This window comes from Syngnathus leptorhynchus, chromosome 3, assembly GCF_054491065.1.
Source record: "Syngnathus leptorhynchus isolate UIUO chromosome 3, UIUO_Slep, whole genome shotgun sequence".
NCBI classification, from domain to species: Eukaryota; Metazoa; Chordata; class Actinopteri; order Syngnathiformes; family Syngnathidae; genus Syngnathus; species Syngnathus leptorhynchus.
The window spans coordinates 4,182,096-4,209,289 of record NC_141197.1 but is presented as its reverse complement, the minus strand read 5'-3'; the positions used below and the strand labels follow the sequence as shown (position 1 = coordinate 4,209,289).

The window sequence follows — 27,194 nt, the reverse complement described above, 5'->3', positions numbered from 1 at the left end:
GTGGGCATACTTATTGCTCCTCGGCTGGGCGCCTGTACATTGGGGTTCACCCCCGTGAACGAGAGGGTGGCCTCCCTCCGCCTTCGGGTGGGGGGGATGGGTCCTGACTGTTGTTTGTGTCTAAGCACCAAATGGCAGCTCAGAGTACCCACCCTTCTTGGAGTCCCTGGAGGAGGTGCTGGAGAGCGCTCCTTCTGGGGACTCCATCTGTCCATGGCAGCTGACAGGTTCCGGATGGCCAAGCAGAACGCGGCTTCGGCAAAAACCCGGCTGTGGGAGGAGTTTGGCGACGCCATGGAGAATGACTTCCGGACGGCTTTGAGGAAATTCTGGCACACCATACGGTGTCTCAGGAGGGGGAAGAAGTGCACGGTCAACACTTTACAGTAGAGATGGTGTGCTGCTGACCTCGACTCGGAACGTCGTGAGTCGGTAGGGAGAATACTTCGAAGACCCCGGGGGTGGATGAGATGTGCCCGGAGTTCTTAAAGGCTCTGGATGTTGTGGGGCTGTCATGGATGACATGCCTCTACAGCATTGGGTGGACATCGAGGACGGTGCCTCTGGATTGGCAGACTGGGGTGGTGGTTCCCCTCTTTAAGAAGGGGGCCCGGAGAGTGTGTTCCAATTACAGGGGAATCACACTCCTCAGCCTCCCTGGTAAGGTCTATTCAGGGGTGCTGTAGAGGAGGGTCCGTCGGGGGGTCGAACCTCGGATTCAGGAGGAGCAGTGTGGCTTTTGTCCTGGCCGTGGAACAGTGGACCAGCTCTACACTCTCGGCAGGATCCTTGAAGGTGCATGGGAATTCGCCCAACCAGTCCACATGTGTTTTGTGGACTTGGAGAAGGCGTTCGACTGTGTCCCTCGGGAGATTCTGTGGAGGGTGCTTCGGAAGCACGGGGTGCCGAGCCAACTGATAAGGGCGGTTTGATCCCTGTATCACCGATGCCAGAATTTGGTCCGCATTTCCAGCAGGAAGTCTGATTCGTTCCCAGTGAGGGTTGGACTGCCAAGGCTGCCCTTTGTCACTGATTCTGTTCATAATTTTTATGGACAGAATTTCTAGGTGCAGCCGAGGCGTTGAGGGGGTCCGGTTTGGGGACCTCAGCGTCGCGGCTCTGCTTTTTGCAGATGACGTGGTTATGTTGGCTTCCTCAGGCCGTGATCTCAAGCTCTCACTGAAACGGTTCGCGGCCGAGTGTGAAGTGGTCGGGATGAGGGTCAGCAGCTCCAAATCCGAGTCCATGGTCCTCGTTCGGAAAAGGGTAGAATGCCCTCTCCGGATCGGGGATGAGATCCTGCCCCAAGTGGAGGAGTTCAAGTATCTTGGGGTCTTGGTCACGAGTGAGGACAGGATGGAGCGCGAGATCGACAGGCGGATCGGTTTAGCGTCGGCAGTAATGCGGACTCTGTACCGGTCCGTCGTGGTGAAGAGAGAGCTGAGCCAAAAGGCAAAGCTCTCAATTTACCGGTCGATCTATGCTCCTACCCTCACCTATGGTCACGCGCTATGGGTCGTGACCAAAAGAATGAGATCCAGGATATAAGTGTCCGAAATGAGTTTCCTCCGCAGGGTGTCCGGGCTCTCCCTAAGATATAGGGTGAGGAGCTTGGTCATCCGGGAGAGACTAAAAGTAGAGCCGTTGCTCCTCCACGTTGAGAGGAGCCAGATGAGGTGGCTCGGGCATCTCATCAGGATGGCTCCTGGACGCCTCCCTGGGGAGGTGTTCCTGGCATGTCCCACTGGTAGGAGACCCCGGGGACGACCCAGGATGCGCTAGAGAGACTATGTCTCTCGGCTGGCCTGGGAACGCCTGTATTCATTTATATGGAAAATTGCATATTTTTGGCATCATCTTTGAATTCTTTCTGGGGTCATTTTAAATGATGACGCAAGGCAAAATCAAGAACAAAATCACCTACAAAAGCAACAGGAAACAGTCACAATATATTGTTCATTATCATTGCGCCACCCACCATCACCACCACTACTGCCAAGACCATCATCACCACCCTCACATTGATTCTTTTCCTGTTCCTCTCTGGTTGCCATGGAGACATATGGTTGTGTATAACAGAAGTAAATGTAGTGCTGGGGGAGGGAAGGATGAGCGGGATTATAGTGGGGCACTTGCAGCTGAGTTGAACATTGGAAATTTGGTGGGAACATTCTGGTTCAAAAGATCCTATCAAGAGTTCAAACTGGGAGTAAGCACCTAATGATATAATTCGTAAATTAGTAATGGCAGGAGCATTCATTCCCATGGTCTATTGTTATGATGAGGTTCCAACTGTCCTTTATGCAAATCAAATAGAGGTCAAATTTTGCTTGTCTTCCACAATGTGCATTAGAGTCGTTAAAAATGGCTGCGTTTTCTTTCAGCCTTTTTATTGCTCTCTGTACAAGGTAAAAATGCAGGATACAGGGTTGAAATCAATCCTGGAATTTTCTGGCTCATAACGCAGTATCAAAGGTGGAAGGAACACTGCCATCCAAGAGCAGATATGATGTTAAAAACCTAATACTCACTGCCCATGTGCGGAAATCAATTGATGTTGATATTCTTAACCCAGTTTGCAACTGATCATCGGCAATGGTTGTGAGAATGCGCACTTTGCATGCATATTTTGTTTAAGAGCTGAATTAGAAAACTTTCGAACCCATATTTACGTAAAGATGAACTGTTGGATTTTTTAAAAATCTGTTGGATAAGAGGACACAACGTGCATAATGTACTGTATATTTGGGCAGAAAGCAACAGGCATATGTATACGTAAATTACAGCTCTATTGTTATGCTTCCGATGCACCAATTTACAGGGACAGTAAATTGCGATTGACTACCTGGAGATGCTATTTCTGGCCTTTTCTGTGGCCAATTTCTGTTTGGTTTTGCTGCTATCAATTTTTGTCTTCAGAAATTGAAATACATGAACTCAAAGCTTGAGAGCAGTTATTCACCTGAGAAGAATATTTGTCTTCCGAAAGTCTTCTCTTACTTAGAACAGAATATATTTATCTGTACTTTTGGCTTCTTAAAAAACAAACCTATATTAATTAAAAACAAGTCAAAATAAAAAAAATGTAGTTATAATGTAAAAGTAATTCAGTTTTGCTGATTTCAAAATGTAAAAAAACACACAATGATATCTGAAAAAGCTAATTCTCTTAATATCTCTTTTAATTAGTACACAAAGTGCAGCAGTACAAACTACGTAGTTCTCTTTTTATACATCAATTTACTTTTTCATCAGAATAAGCTGGTTCTTTTTGCATTTGAACATCAAAACAACCCCTTTTGATAGTAACAATATAGAAGATAGAACAATATCCGGGTATATACATAAACTCTTAAGTGTACTTTAATACTTTTAAATACCTTTTTAATACTGTTGCAATATTTTTTAATACCAACACGAATTCTAGCTGCAACTATGACAACCTTTGAAAGTTCTGTGTTAATAAAGTTACAGATTACTGTCATTTTCTCACACGACTTTCTGAGTAGGTAAGTGCAATGAAAGGACAAAATATTTTTTCATTGTTACGTGTTAGAAAGAGCACACGCCACTTTTGCAGTGCTACACTCGCTTTCACAATCTTATTGAGGATTCAAACAACCTTAGCCGACAATTATGGTATTACATTTTCCATAAGTACAAAATCAGTTAGAGATGTTTTTTCATCAAATTGATTCGCCAATGTTATAACTACTATCCCCGTGACCGCCATGTGGACAAGCCGTACAGATAATAGATGGATGGATATAGGTCCTATTACAGATGATCAACAGTAGGCTAAATCGTTAAAATACCGCATTGGCCCGAATATAAGACAGTGTTTTTTGCATTGAAATAAGACTGAAAAAGTGGGGGTCGTCTTACATTCGGGGTCTAGACATTATACCCATTAACAACGCTAGTTGGCGCCAGGTATCTTTAAGGCGAATGCTGAACTTAACTCTCCAGGCCGAAGCAAACCCCTGCCACAAAGAATAAAAATAAAAATAGCGGTAGCACGAAGAAGAAAAATAAAAAATAGCGGTAAGAAAAAAAGAGAAGAAAATAAGAGAAGAGATAACAGAAAATGGAAAAAACAGAAGCCATTCATTTACAAATGTGATTGCACTTCAGTTTACATATCTAACTGTTCAGATATTAAGAAGTAATAGACCGTTTTTGCATGATTTGAATGAGGCAAAATAACGTGCTTTTTCTTTCTCGAATATATTATTATAATCATTTGTTTCAGATGTACTATAATTATTTTCTGTATAAAAATTTAATTTGGTGTTCAAAAAGTCTTTTTTCAAACTTGAGTCTTGAAAAAGAGGGGATCGTCTTATAATCAGGGTCTCCTTATATTCGGGCCAATACGGTAATCAACAATTCATGAAAATATTTATTATTTACTGACAGTGTTGGGACTAGTGGTATGGCGTTAGAAGCGAACGCACACTGATAGACGTCATGGACCTTCTATTTTTATGGTTGTTGGCACCCACAGCATTGCATTAACGCCGCACACTACAACATACTGTAGGTCACAGGTCCTACTCATACATATAATTTGTATAATAAATGAAATTCCGTGATTTTCACAACCCCGCAGATACCCTGAATAGTCAACATTGTCTTTTGAAAAAAAAAGAAAATATATATGGACAAGTATTAAACACACACAAATAGATCTTCTGCTGCCATTGTTCTGTAGTATGAACTGTTTTATGTAAGAGTAACCAATTTTACAAAAGGCTTCCAATTCTCACACCTGAACACTAGGGATGGGAATCTTCACCATCAAAGCGATACGATACACATCTCGATACACAGCCAACGATTTGATGCATTCGCAATTCATGGAATTGCCGATGACAAGATGCAATACGATTCTCCCATCTCCTGCGATACGGTGGAATACAGTACGATTTAATTTTAAAACAATGCGATCCACTGCGATTCGATAGGATGAAACTGCATCTTACAGGTCGTATCGATTTTTCGATGCATATCGGTGAATCTTCCCAACCCTAGTACAGTGTGTATACTAGGGATGGGAATCTTCACCATCATAGCGATACGATACACATCTCGATACATTGCCAACGTTTCGATGCATTACCGATTCTTGGAATTGCCAACGATAAGATGCGATTCTGACATCTCCTGCGATATAATACGATTTAATATTAAAACAATGTGATCCAGTGCAACTGCATCTTACAGGTCGTATCGATTTTCCGATGCATATCGGTGAATCTTCCCAACCCTACTAAACACCCTAAATGCCCTTTATGAAAGAGAAACTGGCATATGACAGCTAAATTCAGTTGTAACATAGAATTATTTCCAATATTTTGTTAAGAAAAAATAACTGGCTGTGGTCTACACACACATGCAAATTCAGACACGTGATATTATCAAACGGTATGGCCACACACCCACCCAGTGATATAATTAGGAGCACATACGTACATTAGCACAACATGCGTGTGCCTCATTCAGCTGTGCCTGAAATCCTGGGTTGATATTGTGGCTTCTACTGATGCCGCTTTAAAGCAATAGTCAAATGTGCAGGGTGCTCACTCTCTTTAAGGATGCTTAGACCTGATAATTATACAAATAAAGAGCTACCATTGAATTGAAGGGGGTCCTTAAGTGTACGTAGTAGTGAAACAATTTTATCCAAACAACTTATTCAAGTGATTGTGATTCTACAGTAACTATGAAAAAAACCCACTGCAACAGCATTAAAAAATATATTGTGGAATCCTCCTCTGAAAATATAATCAATGTAATTAATCACATCTTGCGCGCTGAACAAAGCAAATGCAGCAGGATCTCTTTGCATGTTGATTGGTTCACAGTGAAGAATTTCATAGTTTGTAGTTTGTTTTTTTGTTGGTGACTCTTTGAAATTGGAACTCCCTGATGGTCCAGTGGTTAGGATGCGGAACTTTTACCGCCCGAGGCTTGGGTTCGATTCCCGGTCAGGAAACCATATGCAGCCATAAGGGGGCACGTGTCAGTGTCTCCCCTGTGCCGGTCCCAATCCCGGGTAAATGCAGAGGGTTGTGTCAGGAAGGGCATCCGGCGTAAAAACTGTGCCGAAGACTTCTCATGCAAATCATCTGGACAAAAACTGGTGTTTCACTGTGGTGACCCCTTCGAGTAAAAGACGGAAGGAGCCACCACTCTTTGAAATTGGAACCCTCAACATCAGAATAAATACAGTATACGTACGTACAGAATGTCTTAAGTAGTTTACATGTAATCTGATCAATAACTGTTTTGCCTTGTATTATTATTCCAGTAGTTGATAGTTTGGAGAATGTTTTGGTCATTACGTTTACGCGTTTATTTTAATGGTGTGCGGCCTCTTTAAGAAAATGAGAGGATCATCGCAGTACAGTTGGTACATGAAGTGAGATGATAATTTATCTGACAGTAAATTCATAAATGGCACTCCCTTTAAGTATATATTTTTTCAATAAATAATGATAGATTACTGTTAGAATGTTGAGAAACAAAACTATTTACAACTATTTACAAATGTTAGACGTTCTGTGAGGCCAGCAAAATGACAGTCGTGACATATCTAAATTTATCGTAATCATTTAATAGGCAATAGTTGTTTCTGAGAAAAAAAATATTCTAAAGCAGGAGTCACCAACTCTGGCCTTCCAGGGCACCTGACCCCATGGTGTCCCCCATACAAAACACCAAGTAATTGAAATGATCAGGATCGTTATCATAGCTGTACAGCGCTTGCTTGACCCTGTTCTGAAGTATTGTGAGTCTTCTAATCCCTGAATGTTTTAGTGCCCCCCTTCCCAAATAAATATTATCTGGAATTGTTGGCAGCATGGTTGCTGACCGATTGGTATGCCCGCCTCACAGTTCTGAGGTTGTGAATTTGAATTCCAGCATTACTAAATTTGCATGTTCTCCCTTGGCCTGCATGAGTTTCCTCGGGGTACTCGGGTTTCCTCCTACATTCCAAAAATACGTATACATCATGGATTGATTGGATATTATTAGTTGTAGTTGTCACACATAGATGTGAACGTTTCTGTGAATGGTTGTTTGTGCCCTGCAATTGGATGCCGACCAGTTGTGCACCCCTCCTTTCGCCCTATGACAGACAGGATAGCATGCCCACGATCCTATAATAAGGATGGTCGTTTCACAAAATGGGTGGATGGCTCCAACATCTTTGCTTAAGATTGTTAAATACGGTATACTGGAATAAAAATACAAGAGACTTCTCTCCTACTGCTCAATGTATATTTTCCATTAAAACTAACACAAATGTATCTTGTGCCCAAAGAGTTCATTTTTTGGTTCTTTTTCAAATGGTCTTTCAGTGTTTCTCAATATGAAGAACCTGTATTGTGTGTGGTAATTGATTTGGGACCTAATGTTTCTTAAGGACAAGTAAGAACAAAACAAACTGCTTTAATTCAGCAGCAGAGTGGCACAGAGGCAGTGTGCTGGGCAAATAGACCAAAGATCAATGGATCAGAACCATGATCTGGTATTTGCAGCGATTTAGTAGTGTAAAACCACATTTTGTCTGTGGCACAGAGGATGTCCCTGATCCTTAATTCACATGGAATATATGTAGCTTTTTTCCAACTGACTTAAGCTTTGCATTATAATAACACTGTATTTAGAACACCTTTTGAGTCTAGTTTTTGAAAAGAAATATTGGATAGTTGAGAGTTGACTGTATTGTGTGTGGTGATTGATTTGGGACCTAATGTTTATTAAGGACAAGTAAGAACAAAACAAACTGCTTTAATTCAGCAGCAGAGTGGCACAGAGGCAGTGTGCTGGGCACAAAGACAAAAAATCAATGGATCAGAACCATAATCTGGTATCTGCAGCGATTTAGTAGTGTAAAACCACATTTGGGCTGTAGCACAGAGGAAGTCCCTGATCCTTAATTCACATGGAAAATATTTAGCTTTTTTCCAACTGACTTAAGCTTTGCATTATAATAACACTGTATTTAGAACACCTTTCGAGTCTAGTTCTTGAAAAGTAATATTGGATAGTTGAGACTTGACTACTAAATGGAAACTATGAGGGTGGCTCGGTGGAGCACTAGTTAGCACGTCCGCTTCAAAGTTCAGAGGGTGCGGGTTTGATTCCACCTCCGGCCCTCTCGTGTGGAGTTTGCATGTTCTCCCCGTGCCTCCATCAGTTTTCTCCAGACACTCCGGTTTCCTCCCACATCCCAAAAACATGCATGGTAGGCTGATTCAGCTCTCCAAATTGCCCGTAGGCACCAGTGAGGATGGTTGTTTGTCTCTTTGTGCCCTGCGATTGGCTAGCGACCAGTTCAGGGTGTCCCCCGCCTACTGCTCGATGACGGCTGGGATAGGCTCCAGCATGGCGCGACCCCCGTAGGAATAAGCAGTACAGAAAATGGATGGATGGAATCTATGTTGTTTCTGTCAAACCAGTGGTAAAAGGACTAAACATAATAGAGAAAATCAAACAGCTCCGCTTTGTGGCAGAAGATCCATGGATCACATTTAGAAAGCACGAAGTATTGTGAAAGCTGGCATATAAGAAGCTGGATTTGGCCATATGCCTCGTGAGAAACTGGACTCTAAATCCAGAGCATTTGACCTCTCAGCCTGCACACGACCAATTATGTGATGATAGGCTGACAAATTTTTCTTTTAACGTCACGCTGCAATCGACCAGTACTGCCTCGATCGCGATCGACGTAATGAGCACCCCTGCCTTAAAGTCTTGAGTAAGTCCTAAGTTATTTTTTTTCTTGGGCAAGTCAAGTCACAAATTATGTTAAGTCAGGTCAAGTCCTTAAATAGGTCAGGTCAAGTCAAAGTCAAGTCACCTTATTGCAATTTTACCCGCAGAATCTGATCTTAGTAACGTGAAAAGACAAGATATAAGTAACTTTAAGTAATCATCATTGTCCTATGTGTCGAACCTGTTTAAAAAATATGACAATAATTTGGATTTGCACTGTAATTACTGATATTGAATAAAATACACCATGGAATCAAACAAAATAATAACCATAATAAGAATACATTTTATTTGTAAGGTGCCTTTCATGGCACTCAAGGACGCCGTTCAAAGATATAATAACATACACAATCAAATATGAAAACAGTATAAAAGCAAGGAAACATCTGCAGCAGAATGAGGAGTTCAAGTATATGCTTGCTTAAAGAGGTGGGTTTTTAGGTGGGATGCAAACTGTAAAATGGAGTCAATGTTTCGAATGTCAGGGGGGAGAGAGTTCCAGAGACGGGGGGCAGAGCAGGTGAAGGCTCTAGCCCCCATAGTGGACAGACGGAATGGGGGGACGGTGAGGGTAATAGTAGATGCGGAATGTTAATGTGGAGGAGGTCAGTCAGGTATGAACGGGCGAGGTTATAGATGGCCTTAAATGTATAGAGGAGGATTTTATAGTTAATGCGGTGTTTTATAGGAAGCCAGTGAAGTTGGAGCAGAACAGGAGTGATGTGATGATGGACAGGGGTTCTGGCGATGATGCGGGCAGCAGCATTTTGAACCAACCAAAGAAATTACCTCATACAATGATTTATTGACAGCTCAATCTAAACAAATTAACGTCTGCCGACAGTGTCTGACACATTTGAGTTGCACATATGAAAAAAGAATCTGAAAAAAATGAAAGAACACATTAAAGAGCATTAGAAACATTTTATGTTTCATCTGTAACATCTGGAGAAACCAGAGCTCTATAAACTTCAAATGGACAAAGTTTGAAGTTGTCATCTGGGTGTCTGAAATGTTTCTGTTGCATATCTTGCACTGTGCTGTCCGTCTTTTGCCGTCATAAAGGTAATTATGATAGCCAAAGGTGATGACTCGCGGTGCCGCGCCCGCTCCCGCTGACATGTTTGATATATGTCTGATATAAAGGGGCTTGATTCTCCAATAATCACGTTAGGTATGTAGAGAGGGCACGACTGATTGATTGACAGGGTAGTGATGCAATCATGAAAACGACATTCTCAGCCTGCGCTCCTACCGTGTTATCGATATTATCTTTTTAAATGTATTATTAATTTTATTTTCAAACCGAAAACATGAACTAAATCACACTGAAGTCATTCAAGTCATCGTGTCTCAAGTCAAGTCCCGAGTCTTTAACTTCCAAGTCCAAGTCGAGTCTCAAGTCACAAGTCATCAAAACAGCGACTCGAGTCGACTCGAGTCCAAGTCACAGTGACTCGAGTCCCCATTTCTGGCAGAAGGTATTACTAAACCCAGTTTCAAACATCTCTACAGACCCTTCTCACCCAAGTAACAGTCTGTTTGAACTACTCCGCTCCGGACGGCGTTATATAGCTCTGTACACCAAACCAGCAGACACAGAAACAGCTTCTTCCCCCAGGCTGTTGCTCTGATGAACTCACACCACTCTTAGAGTCTCAGAGTCATATCTGTGCAATAACATCCTGCTCTCCACACCTTTTTGGATTGTCTACACTGTTTGCACTATGTGTCTTCTCTGCATTCATTGCAGCCTGGTCATCATGGAAGTGGGACCCTCCCATCTGTGGTCTCTTCTCAAGGTTTCTCACTTCCCCTAGTCGGAGATTTGAGTTTTTCCTTGCCCTCTTGGGAGTTTAAGATCAGGGGATGGCTGAGAATATTGTCATTTGTCATTTTCACATGTCATGAGTGTTGTTAGTCACCTAAATGTTGAACAGAGACTGTGATGTAACGACTGCTATGTTTGGCACACTCAAAACATGGCGAATAAATTCTTCTTGAATCTTGAATCTTGAATGAAAGTGGTGAGATCTGAACCCATGGAGCTTCCATGCAGCGTCTTAGACCGCTGGGTCGTACTACCCTGAAACATGTTGACAATTATATGAAATATGTATTAATGTAAATATTAATGTGGACATTAAAACTCGTGCAAAATCAGAGGATACATAGTTGGTTTCTCCACCTGCATTGTTAGTGCTGCCCAACTAAGCTTTGTTCATAATGTAATGAAGCCTGTACACAAAAGAGGCGAAACAATATGAGTGACAATCAGAATCCAGTTGCGAGTTGGAACCTAATGCTCGTTTGCCGATTAGAGGACATCCTGAATGAATAGTGACGAGCAGCAGAGTTGCGCAGCAGGAGTGTGCTGGGCCCATAACCCAGAGGTCGATGGATCGAAACCATCCTTTGCTATTAGGAACTATTTTCGATTCGATCACGGGATGACGAAGATGACAAAGATGACGAAGATGACGAAGGGCCCCACGTACTACCGGCATCATTAGCGGCTTTGTTTGTAAGTGACACGGAGGATGAAGAGTTTGAATGATTTGGAGTGACACAGAAGGTTTGAAAAACTATTATGGCTTTTACGCACGCCCTGTCCTTCTCGATGAGAGCTCTCTTTCACCTCCATGGATAGAAGTCGGGGGCCGGCGCTCGGCCGGGTGGCTGTCCGGGGACGGTGGATGGGGCTCGGACATGGCTTTTACGCATGCCCGGTCATACTCTACGGAGCTTTCTTTCACCTCCGTGGATGGAAGTCGGGGGCCGGCGCTCGGCTGGGTGGCTGTATGGGGATGGTGGATGAGACTCAGACATGGCTTTTACGCACGCCCGGTCCTATTTTATGGAGCTCTCTTCCACCTCCGTGGCTGGAAGTTCAGTAGTTCTTGGCTCATTGAACTCTTGTTTTGTTAAGTAAAGAGCCATTTACCAAACCCATGTCTTTCCTGGTACTTTGTTAACGCGACAATATAGTTATATACTAGATCTCTGCAGCGCACACGCGGCGTTGTTGACATAAAGAACGAGAAATTTGATCGATCGATTGAATGATTTGGAGTTACACAGATGGTTTGATAATATCATTGTAAGATGATAGTTATTTGAAATATACTTATATATCGTGATATGGGTCTGTGGAATAATTAGAAATGCAACTTACAACGGGTCAGACGTCAGCATATGCGGCGCATACGCGGCATTGTTTATATAAAGCAAGATCGATGGATTTAATGAATTGGAGTGACACAGATGGTTTGATAAACGTGTGAATGTTACGTCAGGCCCGTTCTCAGCTCCTCGCTTGTGTATATGTCACGTTAGCATACCGTATCATTTAGCCTGTTGTTGCTGGTTCATGTCTGTTTTAGGTGTTGGATTTTGACAAATAAATTTGCCCCAAAAGTGCAACTTATACTCCGGTGCGACTTATATATGTTTTTTTTTTTACTTTATTCTGTATTTTATGGCTGGTGTGACTTATACTCCGGAGCGACTTATAGTCCGAATATTACGGTAATTGGCTATCGGCATATGGTGAATGACCCATCCTAAATTCAAAAAAGTAAAAAAATACAAACGGAAATCTTGTACAGTCTGAAATCAAATCTCTTGCACAATTGTACAGCTTTCCTATGCATTCTCCAATGACCACAGTAAAGCTCCTCGATTGCCAGCCACTCAGAACACAGGCACACATTTGTTGCAATCAGATTTTGGCTGCATGTGTAGGTGGAGAGTGCAATAAGATAAAGATAGTAAGTGCAAGAGAGTAATATTTTCCTCTTGAAATCAAGTGAGTCCACAGCATGTCTAGTGGCTGCTTGTCATTGTGTTGAGGTCAGTGTCAGTAGAAGAGCTTCAGTTTGTGCCTCTCTAGCTTTACCTTTAGATTTAGAGAGTGATTTATCTATGAGAGCTAGTGGACTTTCCAAGCAAACCCTCATATTTCGTCTGCCAGATCAGACCAGCAACCCCACAACTGGAGCCAATGTATCAATGTGTTGATGATTTATTTGTTGCTCAGTTCCCTCTTCACTCAAGTATCCAAGACATGTGGCTGCAAATCTGATAAAACAGCAACAAAGTTGACCAAAAACTATGTTTCGTACCAAAAGGAGGCAGGAGTGCATTCCTCCCAGTCACAACATGTCAGGTCCCAATGTATTTGGCAATGTTAGCACTGAAGTCCCACCGCACCTGACCCTTTTGGCCCCTCCTAAATAGAGCCCATGGAAAGGTTATGCTATTATTTTAAGATATTCGGTAGCCCATCTTTAATTTTACAAAATAAGTTACAAAATTATTTAAAAAGAGGACTAATAGCTTTAACCCCCCACCTGAATAATGGACTCAAAAGTTGAATAATGAAAATTTTCAAAGATATCATGTCATTTCATTTAACAATACATTCTACTAATCTGGGCATAGTTTTTATAGTGGTCTAAATGCAATTGTTTGTGGTTGTAAATAAAATTGTTGGACCCAAAATGTTGTAAGGAACTGAAAGCAGGGCTAGAAATAAGGGCAAAATATATTGAAATGACACCAATTTCGAGAGATTGGCGTAAAGACATTTAATGTGTTTTTCATGGATTGCAATCTTTTGTCTGAATTTGATTAATTGGATGCAAATTTAAAAGCATATCACAATTAACTCGGGGGATTAAAAAAGTAGGTATTGGTATTCCAGAGTGGTTATTTGATACTTCTAAAATAATGATTAACTGTACATTTCTAGCAAACCTAAATGAAAACAAGTCATGTTTATTTGATGTTGTTATCTATTTGGTTGTAAGCATGACTATTGTAATTTTCGGACTATAAATCACGTTTTTTGTCATAGTTTGGGTGGGGGGGGCGATTTATACTCAGGAGCGATTTATATGTGATTTTTTTCACAAATTTTCAAAATTCAAAAATCCACAATGTAGTGAAACCGCGATAAACGAACCGCGATGTAGCAAGGGATTACTGTCATTTGAACTGCAAGTGACGTCACCCGTGCCGCGCGGCGGTTGTTTACCTAAAGGACAAAGGATTCGATCACGGGATGACGAAGATGACGAAGGGCCACACGTACTACCGGCATCATTAGTGGCTTTGTTTGTAAGTGACACGGAGGACGAAGAGTTTGAAGGATTTAATGATTTGGAGTGACACACAAGGTTTGAAAAACTACTATGGCTTTTACGCACGCCCGGTCCTTCTCGACGGGAGCTCTCTTTCACCTCCGTGGATGGAAGTCGGGGGCCGGCGCTCGGCCGAATGGCTGTCCGGGGACGATGGATGGGGCTCGGACATGGCTTTTACGCATGCCCGGTCATACTCTACGGAGCTTTCTTTTACCTCCATGGATGGAAGTCGGGGGCCGGCGCTCGGCTGGGTGGCTGTCTGGGGAAAGTGGATGGGGCTCGGATATGGCTTTTACGCCCGCCCGGTCTTATTTTATGGAGCTCTCTTCCACCTCCGTGGCTGGAAGTTCAGTAGTTCTTGGCTCATTGAACTCTTGTTTTGTTCAGTAAAGAGCCATTTACCAAACCCACGTCTTTCCTGGTACTTTGTTAACGCGACAATATAGTTATATACTAGATCTCTGCAGCGCACACGCGGCGTTGTTGACATAAAGAACGAGGAATTTGATCGATCGATTGAATGATTTGGAGTTACACAGATGGTTTGATAATATCGTTGTAATATGATATTTATTTGAAATATACTTATGTATCGTTATGTGGGTCTGTGGAATAATTAGAAATGCAAATCACGACGTGTCCGACGGCGCACATACACGGCATTGTTTACACAAAGGAAGATCGATAGACTTAATGGAGTGACACAGATGGTTTGATAAACGTGTTATTTATGTAATACCTACTTGAATAACTCTGAATGTTACGTCAGGCCCGTTCTCAGCTCCTCGTTTGTGTATATGTCACGTTAGCATACCGTATCGTTTAGCCTGTCGTTGCTGGTTCATGTCTGTTTTTGGTGTTGGATTTTGACAAATAAATTTGCCCCAAAAGTGCGACTTACAGCTCCGGTGCGATTAATATATGGGTTTTTTTCACTTTATTGTGCATTTTATGGCTGGTGCGACTTATACTCTGGAGCGACTTATTATATATATATAATCTGATATATATATATATATATATATATATATATATATATATCAGATTTTGTACCTTCATTCTAGTCTACATCCCAACATAATCATACGATCAAGATAGTTTATAAACCCTAACATGTTCTGTCTCGTAACCTTCGTTCCCAAAATGCTTGTCTTTTAGTGACACAGAGGGCCAAAAAAATGTCTGCAGGGTCTAGAGCATTTTCTATTCGGGCTCCAGAGCTCTGGAATGCCCTACCAATGGATATTAGAACTGCTCCCTCAGTAGAAACATTTAAGACACGTTTAAAGACATATTTCTATGATATGGCCTGTAATTAATTTGTAGTGGCCGATTCGGCTGGAGTTTGTTTTTGCTCCCTCTCCCCGATCCCACTCCCCCCACTCCTCCCCGGCTGGGGAGGTGGTTAGGTGACACCCAAGCTGACAGCGGCTATCTAGATTCTCGTGGACCAATTCAGGATGAGGGAACTACAGCGGAATACCCTCCTCAAAGACACTGCCAGGACGATCGAGGGCTCCTTTGACAGCTCTTCGCTTTGGCCTGGACATCCACTTTTTGATTTCCATATTATGTTTTTTATGTGCCCTCTTACACCCGGTAAATGCAAATCTAGTTGCAGTAATAAAATCCCCTCTGTGAGTCGTCACCTTATCGTGGTGGAGGGGTTTGCGTGCCCCTATGATCCTAGGAGCCATGTTGTCTGGGGCTTCATGCCCCTGGTAGGGTCACCCATGGCAGAAGGGTCCTAGGTGAGGGGCCAGACAAAGCACGGCTCAGAAGACCCCTGATGATGATTACAATAAATGGACGTCGTTTTCCCTCGCCCGGATGCGGGTCACCGGGGCCCCTCTCTGGAGCCAGGCCTGGAGGTGGGGCTCGAAGGCGAGCGCCTGGTGGCCGGGCCTTCGCTCATGGGGTCCGGTCGGGCATAGCCCGAAAAGAAAACGTGGGTCCCCCTTCCAATGGGCTCACCACCTATAGGAGGGGCCAAAGGGGTCGGGTGCATAGCGAGCTGGGCGGCGGCCAAAGGCGGGGACCTTGGCGGTCCGATCCCCGGCTGCAGAGGCTGGCTCTAGGGACATGGAATGTCACCTCTCTGGCTGGAAAGGAGCCCGAGCTGGTGTGTGAGGCAGAAAGGTTCCGACTAGACATAGTCGGACTTGCCTCCACACATAGTTTGGGCTCTGGTGCAAGTCCCCTCGAGAGGGGCTGGACTCTCTTCCACTCTGGAGTTGCCCACCGTGAGAGGCGTCAAGCAGGTGTTGGCATACTTATTGCCCCCCGGCTGGGCGCCTGCACATTGGGGTTCACCCCGGTGAGCGAGAGGGTAGCCTCCCTCCGCCTTCGGGTGGGGGGACGGGTCCTGACTGTTGTTTGTGTCTATGCACCGAACGGCAGCTCAGAGTACCCACCCTTCTTAGAGTCCCTGGAGGAAGTGCTGGAGAGCGCTCCTTCTGGGGACTCCATCGTTCTACTGGGTGACTTCAATGCTCACGTGGGCAATGACAGTGAGACCTGGAAGGGCGTGATTGGGAGGAACGGCCCCCCCGATCTGAACCCGAGCGGTGTTCTATTATTGGAATTCTGTGCTCGACACGGATTTTCTATAATGAACACCATGTTCAAGCATAAGGGTGTCCATGTGTGCAGTTGGCACCAGGACACCCTAGGCCGCAGTTCGTTGATCGACCTTGTAGTCGTGTCATCGGATTTGCGGCCGCATGTTTTGGACACTCGGGTGAAGAGAGGGGCGGAGCTGTCAACTGATCACCACCTGGTGGTGGGTTGCTCCGATGGTGGGGGAAGATGCCGGTCCGACCTGGCAGGCCCAAACGCTCTGTGAGGGTCTGCTGGGAACGTCTGTCAGAATCCCTTGTCAGGAAGAGCTTCAACTCCCACCTCTGGCAGAGCTTTTTCCACGTCCCAGGGGAGGCGGGGGACATTGAGTCCGAGTGGACCTTGTTCCGCGCCTCCATTGTTGAGGCAGCCGACCGTAGCTGTGGCCGTAAGGTTGTTGGTGCCTGTCGTGGCGGCAATCCCCGAACCCGGTGGTGGACACCGGCGGTAAGGGATGCCGTCAAGCTGAAGAAGGAGTCCTATAGGGCCTTTTTGGCCTGCGGGACTCCGGAGGCAGCTGACAGGTACCGGATGGCCAAGCGGAACGCGGCTTCGGCAGTTGCTGAGGCAAAAACTCGGGCGTGGGAGGAGTTTGGCGAGGCCATGGAGAATGACTTCCGGACGGCTTCGAGGAAATTCTGGTCCACCATCCGGCGTCTCAGGAGGGGGAAGCAGTGGACGGTCAACACTGTTTACAGTGGAGCTGACCTCGACTCGGGATGTCATGAGTCGGTGGGGGGAATACTTCGAAGACCTCCTCAATTCCACCGACACGCCTTCCATTGTGGAAGCAGGGCCTGGGGACTCTGAGGCGGACTCTCCAATCTCGGAGGTCGAAGTCACTGAGGTAGTTAAAAAACTCCTCGGTGGCAAGGCCCCGGGGGTGGATGAGATCCGCCCGGAGTTCTTAAAGGCTCTGGATGTTGTGGGGCTGTCGTGGCTGACACGCCTCTACAGCATTGCGTGGACATCGGGGACGGTGCCTCTGGATTGGCAGACTGGGGTGGTGGTTCCCCTCTTTAAGAAGGGGGACCGGAGGGTGTGTTCCAATTACAGGGGAATCACACTCCTCAGCCTCCCTGGTAAGGTCTATTCAGGGGTGCTGGAGAGGAGGATCCGTCGGGAGGTCGAACCTCGGATTCAGGAGGAGCAGTGTGGCTTTCGTCCTGGCCGTGGAACAGTGGACCAGCTCTACACCCTCGGCAGGATCCTCGAGGGTGCATGGGAGTTCGCCCAACCAGTCCACATGTGTTTTGTGGACTTGGAGAAGGCGTTCGACCGTGTCCCTCGGGAGGTTCTCTGGGGGGTGCTTCGGGAGTACGGGGTGCCGAGCCAACTGATAAGGGCGGTTCGGTCCCTGTATCACCGATGCCAGAGTTTGGTCCGCATTTCCGCATTAAGTCGGATTCGTTCCCAGTGAGGGTTGGACTCCGCCAAGGCTGCCCTTTGTCACCGATTCTGTTCATAATTTTTACGGACAGAATTTCTAGGCGCAGCCGAGGCGTTGAGGGGGTCCGGTTTGGGGACCTCAGCATCGCGTCACTGCTTTTTGCAGATGACGTGGTGCTGTTGGCTTCCTCAGTCCGTGGAATGCCCTCTCCGGATCGGGGATGAGATCCTGCCCCAAGTGGAGGAGTTCAAGTATCTTCGGGTCTTGTTCACGAGTGAGGGCAGGATGGAGCGCGAGATCGACAGGCGGATCGGTGCAGCGTCGGCAGTAATGCGGACTCTGTACCGGTCCGTCGTGGTGAAGAGATAGCTGAGCCAAAAGACAAAGCTCTCGATTTACCGGTCGATCTACGCTCCTACCCTCACCTATGGTCACGAGCTATGGGTCGTGACCGAAAGAACGAGATCCAGGATACAAGCGGCTGAAATGAGTTTCCTCCGCAGGGTGTCCGGGCTCTCCCTTAGAGATAGGGTGAGAAGCTCGGTCATCCGGGAGAGACTCAGAGTAGAGCCGCTGCTCCTCCACGTTGAGAGGAGCCAGATGAGGTGGCTCGGGCATCTCATCAGGATGCCTCCTGGACGCCTCCCTGGGGAGGTGTTCCGGGCATGTCCCACCGGTAGGAGACCCCGGGGATGACCCAGGACGCGCTGGAGAGACTACGTCTCTCGGCTGGCCTGGGAACGCCTTGGGATCCCCCGGGATGAGCTGGAGGAAGTGGCTGGGGAGAGGGAGGTCTGGGAGTCCCTCCTAAAGCTGCTGCCCCCGCGACCCGACCCCGGATAAGCGGAAGAAGATGAAGATGAAGAAGATGAAGGTAGTTGCAGTAATCTTATTTTAGTTAACAAAATTTATGAAATCACTTTTTTTTTTACTATATTTTAAGCAAATACAACAAAACGAAAAAATAAAAAATAAACAATGGAAAATAACTAAAATTAATGCATTTTTGTTAAATCAATTAAAAAAAACGATGTTTTAAAATAAAGATTTGCATGAAAAGTATTTTGAACTGACCTACACAAAGTACCAAATTAAAGGCATTGAAGAGGATCTTATTTAGAATTTATTTTATATTTCTAAAATTTCTCTCCACATACCAATGCATCATTTTGTGTTTGTAGTGTTTTGCCACTTGTAGCATTTCTTATTAGTAGCGTTGTTTTGAGTATGTATGTGTTTTTTGTTTGGATATGTTTGTCTTCTTTTAGTTTGCATCATTTCTTTTTTTGCATCATTTGGCAGTTAGCAGCACATTCAAACCTGATGGCCATCGTACTCATGCACAGACGTCGGTTCCCCAATAATGCCAGAGACTTGTGCCATATCATCAAATGAACACATAATTAACTTGCTGTTTCTTAGTATCCTAAATGAGCAATTGAATATGATTTCAGAATGGTGCTGAGTTGATGTTGGTATTAACTATGCAATGGCACAAAAACTCTGATGAGGTAAGCCAAATTTTCAAGAGGCAAGTCCACCTGACCGTCACACCACAACACGGGCCCACTTCAAAATAAAAGATTACGTAGACAGTTGCATTGGCATCAATGCATTAGTATGCTTTTCATTTGCAGATAGCCTCTGAGTGGGTGGTGTGTCCCGTTTTTAGCATGTTTGTAGCTTCCTTGACATGTCTAAATGACGGCGCAAACACCAAATAAACTGTTACCGGAGGCAGAAAAAATACCCTCTTGCCAATTTGAGGTACCACTAAAGGATTCGTATGAGTATCACAAAGTACAAAAGAGAAATTGCACAAGAGAGGATAATGTAGCTCATGTGAAGTCCTGATATGTGGCAAAAACTCCCAGTAAGCTAGAGAAGTGGCAGTAATATGTATCACTGCGTACTGGCCCATTTAAAGCACTGGATACATCTAATCATCCATTCTCTATTGCACTTGATCTCATTAAGGTCATCTTGAGGCAAGACAGCTTTAGATGATAGGTTGGGTAAACCCTGGACTGGTTGCCAACCAATTAAAACCAAGTACCATTCACAATCAAGGCCAATTTAGAGTCTTGAATACATATTTTGTGGAAGAAAAGTTTTGGAGAAAGCCACAGTAGAACATGCCCATTTCATAGTAAAAGGCGAGATATTTGGTTCTAAATTGACACTAATCCACAATGCAGCAACCTCCTGTCCATTAATCAGGGCCTACAAATGAAATATTTTTAGTCCGTGGTATTAATACAAAAATGTTTGCACTGTGACAAAAAAACACAAATGTCCACAAATATCAATGACCAAAGTTAACGACTCTCGATTTCCCAAAAAATTTCAATGAAAGAAAAAAATCTGGATTAGTCCAGTTTTAACCAGAAAGACATTTACAATCCCTTGTTGCGGCTGACCCTGACTATATAGTACTGTTACCATGGAAACAATGTGAAATGTACCCTAAATGCTTTTCCCATGTGCTGAAAGCTTAAATCAATTTGCTTTTGTGATTAACATACAATGGGCAAAGTTTTACCTGAAAGGGACTCTGGCTGTTGTAGTTCCTCACCTCTTTATCAGCTCCACGAACAAGCAGCACCTTGGCACAATTATCCTGGGGATGAAAGAATACAGATTTAAAGACAGAACAAAGTGATCTAAGACAACAACGAGGCTCGTCAACTCTCCTACTTTGGTCAGGAGAAATGTTGCTAGTCTTCCAGTGACATAAGAAGAATTGTCCAAAGCAAAAGAAGTCAGTAGAGCATGAACTGTTTAATATCGTCCCATCCCTGGCACAGGGCGAGGAGCGACAACATAACATCTACCACCTATGTCAGGAATGCAACCTCACTGGCTGTTAAGCGTGGATGTATTCTTCCACTTCTTCCACTCCAGAGAGAGGGAGGACGCGAGAAATTGAGAGAAGAGCGAGGGAGAAGAACAGAGAAATGGAGACTGCTGAGGGGCTCAAATCTGCTGCACAAAACGCCCACAAAGTGCTCAACCACGCATGGACTGCGCACGCACAAATACAAAGACTTTTTTTTAGCTCTCGAGGGTTAGAAAATGGCTCATACTGACACTGATACCTATGCAGATATTGATAGATACCTGTGTGGTTAGCATTAAATAGTATCAGAGATGCTACGTACCGTAATTTTCGGACTATAAGTCGCTCCGGAGTATAGGTCGCACTAGCCATAAAATGCACAATAAAGTGAAAAAAACATATATAAATGGCACCAGAGTAAAAGTCGCACTTTTGGGGCAAATTTATTTGTCAAAATCCAACACCAAAAACAGACATGAACCAGCAACAACAGGCTAAACGATACGGTATGCTAACGTGACATATACACAAACGGGGAGCTGAGAACGAGCCTGACATAACATTACTGAGTTATTCAAGTAAGTATTACATAAATAAGACGTTTATCTAACCATCTGTGTCACTCCAATTCATTAAATCCATTGATCAAATTCCTCGTTCTTTATGTCAACAACGCTGCGCGTGCGCTGCAGAGATCTAGTATATAACTATATTGTAGCGTTAACAAAGTACCTGGAAAGACGTGGGTTTATATAACAACAATATTATCAAACCATCTGTGTCACTCCAAATCATTAAATCCATCGATCAAATTCCTCGTTCTTTATGTCAACAACGCCGCGCATGCGCTGCAGAGATCTAGTATATAACGATATTGTAGCGTAAACAAAGCACCAGGAAAGACGTGGGTTTGATAAACGGCTCTTTATTTAACAAAACAAGAGTTCAACGAGCCAACAACTACTGAACTTCCAGCCACGGAGGTGGAAGAGAGCGCCATAAAATAGGACCGGGCATGCGTAAAAGCCATGTCTGAGCCCCATCCACCGTCCCCGGACAAGCCACCCGGCCGAGGGCCAGCCCCCGACTTCCATCCACGGAGGTGGAAGAGAGCTCCATAGAATAGGAGCGTGCGTGCGTAAAAGCCATGTCCGAACCCCATCAACCGTCTCCGGACAGCCACTCGGCCGAGCGCCGGCCCCCGACTTCCATCCACGGAGGTGAAAGAGAGCTCCCGTCGAGAAGGACCGGGCGTGCATAAAAGCCGTAATAGTTTTTCAAACCTTCTGTGTCACTCCAAATCATTAAATCCTTCAAACTCTTCGTCCTCCGTGTCACTTACAAACAAAGCCGCTAATGATGCCGGTAGTACGTGGGGCCCTTCGTCATCTTCGTCATCTTCGTCATCTTCGTCATCTTCGTCATCTTCGTCATCCCGTGATCAAATTCTTTGCCCTTTATGTAAACAACCGCCGCGCGGCACGGGTGACGTCACTTGCAGTTCAAATCACAGTAATCCCTTGCTACATTGCGGTTCGTTTATGGCGGTTTCACTACATCGCGGATTTTTGAATCTTAAAAATTTGTGAAAAAAAATCACATATAAGTCGCTCCTGAGCATAAGTCGCCCCCCCACCCAAACTATGACAAAAACCACGACTTATAGTCCGAAAATTATGGTACATCTAAGAGTTGCACTAACACTTGTGTCATTTTTATTTTTATATTGGAATCATAGTACACTCCGTGAGTTGTCACCTTGATGAGTTAAATATATGGAACTAGTTTTCCCTCGCCCGGACGCGGGTCACCGGGGCCCCTCTCTGGAGCCAGGCCTGGAGGTGGGGCTCGAAGGCAAGCGCCTGGTGGCCGGGCCCTCACCCATGGGGTCAGGTCGGGCATAGCCCGAAAAGAAAAAGTGGGTCCCCCTTCCCATGGGCTCACCACCTGTAGGAGGGGCCAAAGGGGTTGGGTGCAAAGTGAGCTGGGCGGCGGCCAAAGGCGGGGAGAACCTTGCCGGTCCGATCCCCGGCTGCAGAGGCTGGCTCTGGGGACATGGAATGTCACCTCTCTGGCTGGAAAGGAGCCCGAGCTGGTGTGTGAGGCAGAAAAGTTCAGACTAGACATAGTCGGAGTTGCCTCCACACATAATTTGGGCTCTGGTACAAGCCCTCTCAAGAGGGGCTGGACTCTCTTCCACTCTGGAGTTGCCCACGGTGAGAGGCGTCGAGCAGGTGTTGGCATACTTATTGCCCCCCGACTGGGCGCCTGTACATTGGGGTTCACCCCGGTGAGCGAGAGGGTAGCCTCCCTCCGCCTTCGGGTGGGGGGACAGGTCCTGACTGTTGTTTGTGTCTATGCACCAAACAGCAGCTCAGAGTACCCACCCTTCTTGGAGTCCCTGGAGGAAGTGCTGGAGAGCGCTCCTTCTGGGGACTCCATCGTTCTACTGGGTGACTTCAATGCTCACGTGGGCAATGACAGTGAGACCTGGAAGGGCGTGATTGGGAGGAACGGCCCCCCCGATCTGAACCCGAGCGGTGTTCTATTATTGGACTTCTGTGCTCGACACGGATTTTCTATAATGAACACCATGTTCAAGCATAAGGGTGTCCATGTGTGCACTTGGCACCAGGACACCCTAGGCCGCAGTTCGTTGATCGACTTTGTAGTCATGTCATCGGATTTGCGGCCGCATGTTTTGGACACTCGGGTGAAGAGAGGGGCGGAGCTGTCAACTGATCACCACCTGGTGGTGGGTTGAATTCGATGGTGGGGGAAGATGCCGGTCCGACCTGGCAGACCCAAACGCTCTGTGAGGGTCTGCTGGGAACGTCTGGCAGAATCTCCTGTCAGGAAGAGCTTCAACTCCCACCTCAAGCAGAGCTTTTCCCACGTCCCGGGGCAGGCGGGGGCCATTGAGTCCGAGTGGACCATGTTCCGCGCCTCCATTGTTGAGGCAGCCGACCGGAGCTGTGGCCGTAAGGTTCTTGGTGCCTGTCGTGGCGGCAATCCCCGAACCAGGTGGTAGACACCGGCGGTAAGGGATGCCGTCAAGCTGAAGAAGCAGTCCTATAGGGCCGTTTTGGCCTGCGTGACTCCGGAGGCAGCTGACAGGTACCAAGCGGAACGCGGCTTCGGCGGTCGCTGAGGCAAAAACCCGGGCACGGGAGGAGTTTGGCGAGGCCATGGAGAATGACTTCCGGATGGCTTCAAGAAAATTCTGGTCCACCATCCGACGTTTCAGGAGGGGGAAGCAGTGCACGGTCAACACTGTTTACAGTGGAGATGGTGTGCTGCTGACCTCAACTCTGGATGTCATGAGTCGGTGGGGGAAATACTTCGAAGACCTCCTCAATTCCACCGACACGCCTTCCATTGTGGAAGCAGGGCCTGAAGACTCTGAGGCGGACTGTCCAATCTCGGAGGTCAAAGTCACTGAGGTAGTTAAAAAACTCCTTGGTGGCAGGGCCCGAGGGTGGATGAGATCCGCCCGGAGCTCTTAAAGGCTCTGGATGTTGTGGGGTTGTCATGGCTGACACGCCTCTACAGCATTGCGTGGACATCAAGGACGGTGCCTCTGGATTGGCAGACTGGGGTGGTGGTTCCCCTCTTTAAGAAAGGGGACCGGAGGGTGTGTTCCAATTACAGGGGAATCACACTCCTCAGCCTCCCTGGTAAGGTCTATTCAGGGGTGCTGGAGAGGAGGATCCGTCGGGAGGTTGAACCTCGGATTCAGGAGGAGCAGTGTGGCTTTCGTCCTCCCCGTGGAACAGTGGACCAGCTCTACACCCTCGGCAGGATCATCGAGGGTGCATGGGAGTTCGCCCAACCAGTCCACATGTGTTTTGTGGACTTGGAGAAGGTGTTCGACCGTGTCCCTCGGGAGGTTCTGTGGAGGGTGCTTTGGGAGTACGGGGTGCTGAGCCTTTGTCACCGATTCTGTTCATAATTTTTATGGACAGAATTTCTAGGCGCAGCCGAGACGTTGAGGGGGTCTGGTTTGGGGACCTCAGCATCGCGTCACTGCTTTTTGCAGATGACGTGGTGCTGTTGGCTTCTTCAGGCCGTGATCTCCAGCTCTCACTGGAGCGGTTCGCAGCCGAGTGTGAACCGGTCGGGATGAGGGTCAGCACCTCCAAATCCGAGTCCATGGTCCTCAGTCGGAAAAGGGTGGAATGCCCTCTCCGGATCGGGGATGAGATCCTGCCCCAAGTGGAGGAGTTCAAGTATCTTGGGGTCTTGTTTACGAGTGAGGGCAGGATGGTGCGCGAGATCGACAGGCGGATCGGTGCAGCGTCGGCAGTAATGCGGACTCTGTACCGGTCCGTCGTGGTGAAGAGAGAGCTGAGCCAAATGGCAAAGCTCTCTCTTCGATTTACCGGTCGATCTACGCTCCTACCCTCACCTATGGTCAGGAGCTATGGGTCATGACCGAAAGAACAAGATCCAGGATACAAGCGGCCGAAATGAGTTTCCTCCGCAGGGTGTCCGGGCTCTCCCTTAGAGATAGGGTGAGAAGCTCGGTCATCCGGGAGAGACTCGGAGTAGAGCCGCTGCTCCTCCACGTTGAGAGGAGCCAGATGAGGTGGCTCGGGCATCTCATCAGGATGTCTCCTGGACGCCTCCCTGGGGAGGTGTTCCGGGCATGTCCCACCGGTAGGAGACCAGACTATGTCTCTCAGCTGGCCTGGGAACGCCTTGGGATCCCCCGGGATGAGCTGAATGAAGTGCCTGACGAGAGGGAGGTCTGGGAGTCCCTCCTAAAGCTGCTGCCCCCGCGACCCGACCCCGGATAAGCGGAAGAAGATGGATGGATGGATGGATGGATGGATGGATGGATGGATGGATGGATGGATGGATGGATGGATGGATGGATGGATGGATGAAATCATAGTACCATGTTCAAATGAATTTATGGGACATCTAGGGTGTACTTTTTGCCAACAGAACTCAAGAACACAAGAAAAAAACAATACTATTGTTCACTAGATCCACCATATCACAAACATATGAGGGGTTGGACTCGACAATCTTTAGCCATTCCCTGAATTTAACATTCAATATGAACTTGTGTTTTACAGGCTGCACCATCAGCCGATTTCTTTTTTCCCACCTCCGGCCTTCCCTGTGTGGAGTTTGCTTGTTCTCCCTGTGCCCGCGTGGGTTTTCTCCGGGCATTCCGGTTTCTTCCCACATCCCAAAAACATGCTTGGTGGGCCAATTGAACACTCCAAATTGTCCCTAGGTGTGAGTCCGAGTGCGGATGGTTGTTCGTCTGTGTGCCCTGCGATTGGCTCGCAACCGGTTAAGGGTGTCCCCCGCCAACTGCCTGTTGACAGCTGGGATAGGCTCCAGCACGCCACCGACCCCCGTGGGGACTAAGCGGTTCAGAAAATGGATGGATGGATGGATGGATGGATGGATGGATGGATGGATGGATGGATGGATGGATGGATGGATGGATGGATGGATGGATGGATGGATGGGTTTAGGAGTTGGCATTTGTGAATGTGACAAGCAGTATGTAATGATTGCCATGCTAAGAAAGAACCAACAGAACAGAATTGAATGACGCAGAGTCAGCATGTGAAACAGCAGCACACGCTCACAAAAATAAAAAATAATGATAAACTGATACAGTGAGACACGACGTTAGTGGATTCTGACAACAGCTGTGAAGCTGAACCTTTAGAGGGCATTTTAGCAAATGAGAATTTCGTGTTTCACTCCTTTTTGTCCATATACTGTGAATATAAAAGTATCATATAAAAAGTCTAGTTACCGTTACTTTGCAGTCACAAAGTCGGATCTCTGTTGACCAAGAGAAGTTTTTTTTTTTTAATCTATTCACAGACAACATTGTAGAAATAAAATCCAAGTTTTTACACAGACATTCAAAGATTGCATCTCATCTGAAAATGTATTTCATTCAAAAACTATTTTAGAACCGAACTGTCTGTTTCTATTATAAAATTAAAATAACTTTCCACTGGAAGAAATAGAACCAGAAAAAATGCTCAAAAGCAAAGTTAACCTATGAATGTAAACGTTAAACACATGCTAACGCGCACACGCACGCGTGCGCACGCACACGCGCGCACACACGCACAGTTAGAGCAACGTGTCTTAAGCACTGGTTGGTAACAGAGTTGAATCAGTTTGTAAAATCTCTGCTAGAGCTTAAAATAGCAACGTTAGCACTCAAACACTCAAATGAGCACAGCATGAGAGGTGTCAATGATGTATTAATATACTGTAGATCACAAGGTGATCCAAAATGCTGTTCTTGTATAAGAAGGCGGTTTCAAATCAGAATGTGATAAATATATAAATAAGGGAGGCCTTCAGTTATTCCTATGGTAACTTTAAATCAGTAACATGTTCCTATATTGGCCCTTCACCTTGCTGT

The 27,194-nt window shown here is 45.9% G+C and overlaps 1 protein-coding gene across 7 annotated transcripts in view; it reads right to left on the bottom strand.

Annotated features, from left to right (window-relative positions):
- shank2b (SH3 and multiple ankyrin repeat domains 2b) overlaps nucleotides 1-27,194 on the bottom strand; it is a 236,034-nt gene that overhangs the window by 131,466 nt on the left and 77,374 nt on the right. For all 7 annotated transcript variants that reach the window (XM_085907072.1, XM_085907074.1, XM_085907071.1 and 4 more), the window contains one exon: nucleotides 20,486-20,563. In XM_085907072.1, coding sequence (XP_085763198.1) covers nucleotides 20,486-20,563 — 78 coding nt within the window. The remainder of the gene's footprint in view (nucleotides 1-20,485; nucleotides 20,564-27,194) is intronic.